Raw genomic sequence first — 10,789 nt, 5'->3', positions numbered from 1 at the left:
CTCAAAACCATTCCCATATTTGCTCCTCTTTGAAGGAGCAGAATAAACCCATCAATTTAATGGCAGGCTGCTGGAGTACTGAAAAACGTTCAAACCCCGCTGAAAGGCTCTCACTCTAAATCCTGTCATTAACTTGAATGAGTTTTGGATCAAATAGGGAGTCTTCAATGCAAAAGGACTGCAACAGGGCCAATCGGTTTTTGAGGGATCTCTTCTCTTTTCATGCACTTATTGTTTGGGCAATGCTGCCTTTGCCTTTCAGCCATAATCACCAGCCATTACTCATAGATGCTGTCAGGCCCCTCAGAGCAGCTCGACTCCGGATTGTTTTCCTCCCCAGCCCCGCTATGGTGCAGTGTCACTATGACATTACGATCTCCCCAGAAACAATGACATGAATCTGATTTATAACTGGTGGTAAAACTTTATTATTCAAGTTTAGATGTAACAGACATCTTTGCTGCCTGAAGATTGTTTGCATAAGAAATACACCAAGAACATGTTTGTGAGTAGAAATGAACATGCACTATGAAAACCAAAAAAACAAAACAAAAACCCAAATCAAAACAAAACAAAACCAAAGGAAAAAAAACACACCCATGTGTTGTAAGGACAAAACATTAAAAGCCAACATTCTAGAGTCAAATCAGGGCTACAAGTTTAATGATGGTGTTTAGAACATGAAGTCATTCTTTATGAAGTAGTTTTTTTTTGTGGTGGTTTTTCTTTTTTTTCCTTTTTCCTCTTCCTGCTGGTGAATTTTCTATAAGCTAAATTTACAATGGCATCTTGAGACGTTTCCTTTTCTCCTGTTCTCCTTCTATACTAGAGCTCAGAGGCCAAAATGATAGGAATGAAGAACTGCGGTTGCTGTTAAAATATTTATTCTAAGAATTTTACATTACAAAGTATACTCAGAAGTCAAACAAAACTGGTATTCATCTCTCTGGCAGCCATTACATTATTGTCTCTTACCCTCTTAGAAAGAAAGAGGTAAATCAGAGCATATGTGATTACTATATAGGTAACATCTCACCAACTGCCGGCTTTGCAGAACTTGCTGAACGAAATGAAACTGTGAGGAAAAGAGAGGGGAGGAATCTTCTATGTAATGAAATCACATAAATCATTCTACTTGGCCCATCTTAACTTTACAGAAAAAGTTCAGAAGGGATTTCTCACTCCTCTATAACATTTGGGATACACCGATAAATTGCTTGCTATTTTTCGCCAAGCAAAACCGTCTCCTTAGAAGCAGAAGGAAGTATGTCTACCCTTCTGGCCGAACAGAAGTGAACTTCTAATCTCTTTGGCTTTTCCTGACCAGTATTAGGAATTAGCATGTTAAGTCGGCCAACAAAAATCACACAGGAGCAAGAACAGGAATATATTTGGACATCCTGGGCTAAAAGCAGATGGTAGACAACGTACCTAGCACATAAAGCAAGTAGTCATGACTAAAAAGCAACACTATCTGGTCCGAAACTGGACTTGGAAGTCCATCCCTAAACTGAGTACTGATCTAAGGTTGCTAAATCAGATCTCCACATTGCACAACCACTATGCTTCAGCACTGTATACGATCAGCATCAGTTACTTTTGTCCTGCTGTTCCTCTAACTGCAAAAGTACTATCTCGCCTAGAGCATGCCTCAGCTTTTGGAGATGTCTTTATGTTCTCTCTCTTTAAAACTGCTGTAATGTGCAACTGTACACTTTTTAGGCAAATTGGAGACACCAGTATTCAGTTTCCTTCCCCCTTTCTGGATGGTCCATGAAAAATTAAGAGGGGAGATTCACCAACACAGTGTTTTTGAAAAGCACTCTGAGTTTAGCACCTGAATGCAAACCGTGCTCTGGAAAATCTTCATCTCCTGCTGCTTTAGCCTAGAGGGCAGCAGCCACGAAGCTTAGAGCTAGCCCAGTTTGCAGAAGGTGCTGCACGACAGCTTCTGCTGTGCAGAGTGTTAAGGGAAACATTGTTCTGTTCTGCAATCTGATTAATAAGAGGCACCACAAACCCTCTGGTTTTAAACCACGTACTGATTTTGTAGTCCAATTTGAGATACATTTTAAGATCTCAAACTATCATTCCTCAGTAAGAGAAGTACCACACCTTCAAGACACTGACAAACTGAGAACAAAGAAGGATTCTTTGAAACTTCAGTTTTTCGTGCTGTAAGTTGATCAAAATGCAGTGGGTGCAGTAATGACTTGTGTATGCTAATGTTGGTTTCCATCTGAGAGCTATTAAATAAGATGATTGTTTTTCAGTGATTTACTTTTCTTATGATTAATATCCACAGCGAGGGGATCCGGAAGAGGGATGGAGTCACCTCTCTTTTCTTAAGAAAACAAAACTCTGCTTCCCCCCACCCCAGTCAAAGAGAACAGGCTATGGCAAAATCCCATTTCCAAGCAGAAATCTTAGAACATCTCAATATGTCATGGCAAGAACAATGGACTTTGTTTTCCAAATTTTATTTGCACCACCTAGGTGTGCAATAGCAACATTCCAAAATCTGTCTTGTTCTTTGCACTCATAAGATTTCATTTCTCCTCATCCCCAAACCCTGACATGTATTTCCTGTTATTGGCCTCTGCTTCTGAGTTTAGCAAGAGGTGTTGTGAAGTACAGGGTGGTGCTCAAATCTTGCAATGTGCACGTCCCCTAAAATATTTTGCCAGCAAGATGAAGCTTCTGCCAATGAAGAAGCCACAGGAACTGGTAGGTCTTAGATGAATTAAGTCAAACCAGTTAACTACTGATAACCGGCAGGCAGCTGTTTCTGAAGCTGATAAAAATCACTGCTGAGTGAGTCTAACATGTTTCTTGGAAAAGCTGAAAAGGACACACACTGGACCCTGACATAACAAAACGAGGGCAATCTATTTCAGTCCCCACAGGAAAAAAAAAAACCAAAACAAAACCAACAAAAAAACCAACCAAACAAAAAAAGGAACAACAACAACAACAAAAAAAACCCAATGAAAATGAATCCACAAAAACCAAGTCAGAACTTATTATTGGAGAACAATAGTAAAAACATAACCAGACTTTGTCTGGAACTGGTATCAAGCTGGAGATTCATCTAAAAAATAGAAGAAGAAAAATGTGGCCCAATATCCTTTGCTAACCTAGAACACTATTGAAGGGTTATAGAACTCAACCGTGACCAGATTGAGTGGGACTTTCCATACGCTGCTCACCATTATAGAAGCAATGGGTGGAGCAGGAAGGAATGCAAGCCTAATGCTGAACAATAGCCTGTCTGTGCCTAACAAATCAGAGAAACCGTGCAGTAACGTTTTATCCATGTGAAGATGCAACACCTAAAATACTGCAAGGTCAGCAAGACCTTTTGTGATCAGCTTTGTAAGTGCTTCTCATGCATGGTGATGTTCATTGTCGGCTGCTTTAGGCACATTTATTTTTCAAAAGACTATAAAAGTGCTGAACGCTTAGGCCAGTTCCTCCCTGGTTTTCCTTTTGCCAACCCCTAAAAGACATTTCCTATCACCTCTCCTTTTATCTTCCACTTCCCTGTCTATCTGGCTAAATATCTTATTATAAGTGCACCAAATTTTAGAAGGGAGAGTGGTGAGAGTCAGGTAAGTTAAATACAAGAACTTCTTCTTTACGATGCTTTAGTTTCAATTACATGAAAATCTGAGAAAGGCGGCGTGTAAGTGAGATCAGAATAGGACTCTTTACACATCATCTCAAGTGAGGACTTAGTCCAGAGTCTTTTTTTTTCCTTTTTTTCAAAGAACATTTTAAAAAATAAAATGCATGAATGGAGAGATAAAAGACAACATAATATCAGAAAGACATTTTAAACTTCAGTCGCTGCAACACTCACGAACCAATTGAGCTACACCTGCCATCCAACCGTAAGGAACTAAGACCCTGCACTGCGAGAAAGAAACAAACCCAAACGAAACAAAAAAGCAACTGCGTAATATGGTAAAAATGGAGTGCAATGCTACTACAGAATGCAATAAAACATCAGTGCTGCATCAGCCAGCACTCATCAAAATAATTTCTGAAATGTTTCTTCTGAAACACAGACAAAGCAATAAAAAGAGGATATATGTTTATCATTTTAAGCATAACAATGTGAGTTAAGAGCTTAAGAATACAAAAGTACTTGGAATGAATAGTGCTACCCTTTTTCTCCTAAGTAGGCATAAAAATATTTTCATTTCCTTCTTGTTTTTCCATACCATTAATATCAACAAATTTCATTCATTTCATGTTATCGTTTACAACTTTAATGCACACACACAGAAAAAAAAAAAGATACCTACTGCAATAGAAATAGTTGCTTCATTACCTTGTTTGCTACATTTGCAAATGTAAACAGCGAGGCAGAGCCAGAACTGACTCTAATGCATGATGGAATATCTTTGTTGCATACGTACACTGTAGAAAATAATTATTCAATATGTCAGGCACCATTATTTGAAATGTAATACATTAATATTTACTAGAAAAATAAGGTTTTTTTTCTATTTGTTCTCCCAACTTCTTTAATGAAATAAGTTAATCTGACAGTGCATCCAGTAGCTTGTAATATCTTCTACATCCCTGTGGCGAAACAATAAACTACTGGTTGGGACACTATAATGAAAATGATTAAAGTCAGTTCTTGTACACCCTTGTAGCAAGCATGGAGGCTCGTCTAACAGCACCTTTAACCAATTATTTAATATTTAGTTATTTAGCCCTATTTCCCTGAGCAGTTATGCTGAGGAGCTTTCCCTTCATGGATAGTTTTACAAAGCTTTAAGTATTAAAAATTACTATGAAGACATTTAATGCTACTTAGCAAAAGCTGGTATAAGTCTACTGAAGGGATTGGCTGGTATGTATAGCAATGTTAAGCCTGTGGAGAAGTAACCTTAGACTTCAAGGTTTAGAAATGTAATATATTAAAAATATATTAAAATAAAATACAGCAGGTTACCTTGTTCTAAGCAAATTAAACCCGGAGTGTGGCTCCTGTATTAGATAATTCACTTGCATAAAATGGTTTGGCTAGACTAAAGTGTGCCAGAAAGAATGTAGTGATAAAATGGTAGCTAAAAATCAGCTGAGTCTGAGAAACATCTAGATGAAATTTCTGCCAAAGCTTTGAGGACAAAGTAATCCTAAGGCATGTTGCAGGGCAGAAATTAGCCCAAATTAAAGAAAAGAAAATGACCTTTTAACATCTCTATATTTCACAAAGTCTAGTTCTTATATACAATGTGCATATGTTCACTGTACCCCTGCAGCAGTATATACATATACACATCTTTGCACTCTTGCCAGTTATGCCTTTCACACAACTGCAAAGGTATTAATTGTCTGGTAAAATTTTCTCAAGTTTATTTGCCATGATTCACTGCATTCTGGCTAGCTTTGGTGGGCCGTGTCCCACGTAATTATCTTCTCCCCCTTCTGGCCACCATCCAACTGTTCTTTTTTTCTTGGTAACCCACTCATATGAAAGGAAAAAAAAAAAAAAAAGAAAAAAATTAAAAAAGGAAAAAAAATAAAGGTAAAAAAAAACAAAAAAGAACAAAGGATTTAATATTGGATAAGGCATGCTCTCTATATGAAGTGCTTTATAGGTCTTCACAAGACATTACAAGCTATTGAATTCCCATCAAGGAAACCTATTTCTGTTTAATTGTGCTAAGTGCTAAGGTTTACTCTTTAGGTTTTCCATTCTTTTCAGCTTGTGCATTGTTCCTGTGTAGGCCCCTCTGGATGTGAGTTGTGAAGTCATACTTGTCCGTGCAAAGATGCTGACATATGCTGCACTGGAAAGGTCCACTCTCACCATGGCAACTCATATGCAAAGCATACATCACTTCATCCAGAAAGACAATGCCACAGTGCACGCACTTGGTAGAAAGTTCATCTTGAGTACTTCTATCAACTTTCTCTGTTTTTACTACATTCAAGGGACCTTCATTTTTTACATTTGGTGGTGCCTTACTCTTTTCCTTGGAGGCACCATTTGCAGTTGGCCCAGGTCTGGAATGCTTTATCGCCAAATCTAGAGGAATGTCATTGTCTGATCCAACAGCTGAAAAATGAGGAGGCAGATTAAAGGTGGGATAAGGCACATAGTTTTGGCAAGGATTTGGTAGGCCAGGCACATGACTCAAGTAGTGTGGATTCCCAGGAACAGACAGCTTATATTTACTCCAGAATCTCAGCCAGTCAGCTTCACTCTGAAAGTCATTGTGTACAAACGGAAGTCCAAAAAGTGGGTACTGGTATTTTTCGATAGGGCTTCCAGGTGGTGAATAGTTTGGGTGTTTCGCAGGTCTCATGTATTTTTCTATTGGGCTGCCTCTCTCTGAGCTTCCTTTCCCTTCTGATATCGATGAACTGTTTCCTGGGTCTCCAGTACTTTCCTGAGGACTTTTTATCTGAATGTGCAAAGGTTGCATCCTTTTGTGAATATCCAGAGTTTGGCTGACCAATATTGGCTGCTGAGCAGAATGGCTTTTAGTCAATGAACCTGGGGCCTCATATTTACTGAGGCTGGGAAGTGGAATTTCTCTCTGATGACCTTCAGGTAAATGATCATCTGACCTCCTCTCTAATGGGCTTCCATTGACTTGTTCCTCACTGCTACCCCGCTGCTGTTTGTTTAGCTGCTCAGCCTGAAGTGCCTCCGGGTTAAGGCGCTTTCTTGTTCGTCTCCTAATGATCTGCTCACCATTGTTCTGCTTAATGATGTTTAAAGGCCTGGGAGTCTGCATAGAACACACACATAATGAACAAAAGGAAAAAAGAAAGACACATTAAACAAGTCATGGAGACCACGCTCATACAAATTTATCTTTTCTTTCAGGGAAAGCTATATGGCAAAGGTTTTATGGGAACGACCAAATTCCAATCCAAATGCTGGTTCCTAGCCCCTCATGTGGGAAGTAATTATGGATTGGGTTGTTTTATCCAACTTACTCAAGTGCCTTAGATGTGCTGTACCTGTTTATGTAAAAAGGCATTAAGCATCCAGGCTGTCAAAGCTTTTATTGCCCCTTACTGATGGGAAGTTGTGGGGTACATGTGCTGAATGCTGACAGCTGGGCATAAGGTGGGAGGTATGTACCTCCCACTATTCACTAGCATTATTCTATGGACCATCACCAGAGTGTCCACTGGGAAAGGGATTGCACAGATCTCACTATGATAAGAACTGAGTAACACTTACCTTGATACCCACCCCTCCTTGACACAGACAGAAAATGCAAGGGAATACAGAGTTTGTTGACCAACATTGCTGTCACCTAGCAAAAAGGCTGCAGGTCCACTGTGGTGGTGAGTGGGATGATGGTGGCTGGAAAGGGACTAAGAATGATGGAGAAGAAAGCCTAGGGAAACTTATCCTATGTATCAAAAGTTCCACCAGGACTTTGTTACCAACTCCCCTTCCTTCATTCCTAATGTATTTCTTTCTAAATGTTACTGATGTTGTGCTCCTAAGTCATGAGGGAGAGAAGGTATCCTCTGAAGGACAGAAAAAAGAATCTGTAAAGAAAAAAGCATCACGGAAGAGTGAGAGGCAAGAAACAAGTGAGGGCTTCTGTTTCCATCTGCTACTTCTGACACCAGGTCAGGGGAGATGGCCTCTTTAGAGAACTGAAAATACTTCTGCAAGAAGCAAGAAAGACAGGACAAGGAAAGACATCAGGTAGGCCTCTCTGAAAGGTGCCTCAACAGAAAGGCAGTGGTATGTGGATGAAAGATGGTGCTGTAACACCAGTGTGTATTGCTGTAATGGGCAAACGTTAGAGCAACCAAAACTACCTACAAGCCATTCAGTGTGGTGTCCTGGCACTTGTCATTTGTCTCATCTAAAAGCAGACATAATCAGTATTCCACTTTAGTGGGAAAATTTCTTTAGTGGGAAGTTTAGTGGGAAATTTCTTTAATATATTGTTTGAAAGTGCAGATTAAATTTTCACATATAGTCACCATCCAAAACAATTTGTACCTTGAATGTAACATAATTTATGTATATTCATAACTTTGAATTCATATAAAAATAACTTCCAGAACTGGAAAAGTGCTTGCTCTATTATTTGTAGAGCTCTAGTTTCTCTCTTGACTTGCCATTTTCCTCTCCTCTTACACCTACTTATTTTCCTGAAGTCAGCTTATTCTTATTAGGTAACTACATTTTGGGCAGTGCAGCTACTTGTCAAGATTTTATTTCCTATTAAAACTCTGATCAGAAGAAATATAAACTTTGATTTAGATTTTGAATAAGCAAAATAGAAACTCAGCACAAAAAAAACCCCAGCACTCAAACCAGCCTCCTCAAACAGATCAAAGCTGAGTTTGCTATGTAAATTCTATGTAAATAGTTTGCAGAATCAATAGCCAATTAATATGCATAAGCACACACTGTTTATTACAAGCTTGGTGTAATCTCCTCACCTTTTTATGGCAATTGTAACACTGTCATGCTGACAATGCTGTGTGAGATCTTACTGTCGATGATGATCTTATTAAACTTTCATATATAGAATACAGACCTTCTTCATGTGGTTTCTCAATAACCTTTCAATAGTTTGGAGATACTTCTAGTCTTACTCTTCATGCCACAGGTATGAAGTCTTATTGTGGAAGTAGTTAAAGAACCCACCTTCATACCTGTGACTGAAGATCCTCTAATACATTTGCAGCTTTGGCTCTTCGAAGTTACATGCTATCAGGAGGTAAAGGTTGTAGGTCTAACTTAAAAAGTCTTCAGCATGCAAATGAATTGCCTTTAGCTGATTAAAACAGACTTATTCAGTAAAGCAGCTCCCACTTTCAGATGGAAATTCTGCATTTAGTTGCAAGTAAAACAGACAGAAAAAAATTAAGCTTTCCTCTTGACTTTCAGTGGGGCATTACATTTAGGAGATAGTGAAAACATTACCAGAGCTTTAAGTTTAAAATGCTCTCTATCAGAAGCTTAATAATATGTTGTACATAATATACTGATGGAGATCGCAAAGATTCTATTTGCCTTCACTTTATCAACTTGAAATCTTCCTACCTCAAATATATGAGTAACTTTAAAACAATAAATTAAAACCTCATGAAATTCAACAACTAGGTCATTAAATTATTGTGATTAGACTTCTTAGATGCCATGGGAAATTGGAGTGATCTCTCCACTAAAAGATCATGTATGTATAATCCTAGAATAACATGCTGTAAATCCTCACTGAAGTAGTCCAAGGATGTGGCAAAGGAATCACTATGGAACAAAATGTTAGTTTCCACAATCAAGTTAGAACTACTAAAAAATGAGGAACTGCACCACAACAATAGTCAAAATTCATGATTCTGGGGAGACAAGGCATACACCTTTCTCTGTCAGGACATGTGAACATTGTGTAAATGTTTGCAGCGAACTGCATTTTTTCCCCCCCACTAAACTATTTGACTAATTTACTATTGGAATATTGTAACACACTTATTAACAGAATTGTTTGTATTAGAGGAGATAAATGTGAAAAGCTGTCAAGTTTAATGTAAATAACCCCTAGATAGATGGAACATTTTTGAAAACACACTGAAAAATTATTCAAGGGTACCACAGAAATGGAAAAACTGTGACTTACAGCAGAATTCACTACCATGTGACATTTGTCAGTCACTACTACCTAGTAGTATCTGACAGATTTCTTTTCTTATTAAATGCAAGAGAACCTTACAATTAAGTGTACTATGTACATTCTTGAGTTAATGAAGTTCTAGATAGTGATAATCCAATCAAAAGGTACCTTGTGAAGTATGTAAACTTACTACAAGTGAATTATACTCAGCTGTGCAGCATAATTTAGTTTAACAGGATAGCACTGGATAGTTTCAGGCATTACCTAGTAACCACATCATCACAGACTCCTTAATTCAGAGACATATATGACAAACACTTACTGTAGTTTTTAGTGAAGAGACAGACAGGCAAACAGATAGAGGAAACTCTCCTCTTTCTGGTGTCAGTCTAAAGACCATCCTTTTGCATGGGACTGTCTCATAAGGTGTCCCAAAGGATAGATTTGTCTGCTTATTTCAGACTTCCAACTTACAATGGAGTTGCCATTGTACCACAGCAGAGTGGAGGCTTAATTAAATTTTTGTGTTTGGTTGGTCAGAGTTCAGTTGGAAGATATTAATGTCAAATGTCTACTGAATGACAGCTTACTGCCATGCTTGAACAGTGCAGCTAAAAGACAGTGTCAGCTATTTGCTTTCCATATGCATAAAGTTTGACATTGTATTGCTAATTATTGTTGGAAGCACATTAGTTTGTTCCTACTGGTTGGTAAGAATTATCTGAGCTGTGTGTTTGAATTCAAAACTGATCCTTGTAGCTTTTAGCTATTCAATAAGCTATGTTGATTACCATAAGGTATGTTGATTACCATAAGCTATGTTGGACCTTACCACGGTCATGGTAAGGTTCAACACTATAGTTTAGAGAAGTACACTGGAAAAAGGGAAAATGGGGAGTGTGAATGGAAGTTCTAAAAATAACTGGCCATCTTTGTGGATGCTCAGCCCAGATATTTTTTTTTTTTTAAATCAGGTATTTTAAGTTTGAGAGATCTCCAGGAAGGTGATACTTCCAGTAAGACTCAGCTAAGATGCTACCCAGAGATCATGCAGTAGTCCATCTTCTCCAGGTTAGATGCTATCTGACTGGCTGAGCTGCTCTGGAGCTTAAAAACAGTTACTGACCTCAGATGACAAACAGAGTTAGCCTTTCAGAGTGCTGAAAGCA

At 38.4% G+C, this 10,789-nt stretch overlaps 1 protein-coding gene across 14 annotated transcripts in view; it reads right to left on the bottom strand.

The window, feature by feature from the left end:
• Nucleotides 1-404: 404 nt before the first annotated feature.
• Nucleotides 405-10,789, bottom strand: part of TRPS1 (transcriptional repressor GATA binding 1) — a 211,719-nt gene continuing 201,334 nt past the window's right edge. For all 14 annotated transcript variants that reach the window (XM_068163241.1, XM_068163248.1, XM_068163251.1 and 11 more), the window contains one exon: nucleotides 405-6,758. In XM_068163241.1, the coding sequence (XP_068019342.1) occupies nucleotides 5,697-6,758 (1,062 nt within the window). In that variant the 3' untranslated portion in view covers nucleotides 405-5,696. The remainder of the gene's footprint in view (nucleotides 6,759-10,789) is intronic.

This window comes from Melanerpes formicivorus, unplaced genomic scaffold (genome assembly GCF_026170545.1).
Source record: "Melanerpes formicivorus ecotype bairdi unplaced genomic scaffold, bMelFor1.0.p_v2 SCAF_71, whole genome shotgun sequence".
In the NCBI taxonomy this organism is placed as follows: Eukaryota; Metazoa; Chordata; class Aves; order Piciformes; family Picidae; genus Melanerpes; species Melanerpes formicivorus.
Note: the sequence above shows the minus strand (reverse complement) of the source record. Positions and strands in the feature narration are given on the sequence as shown.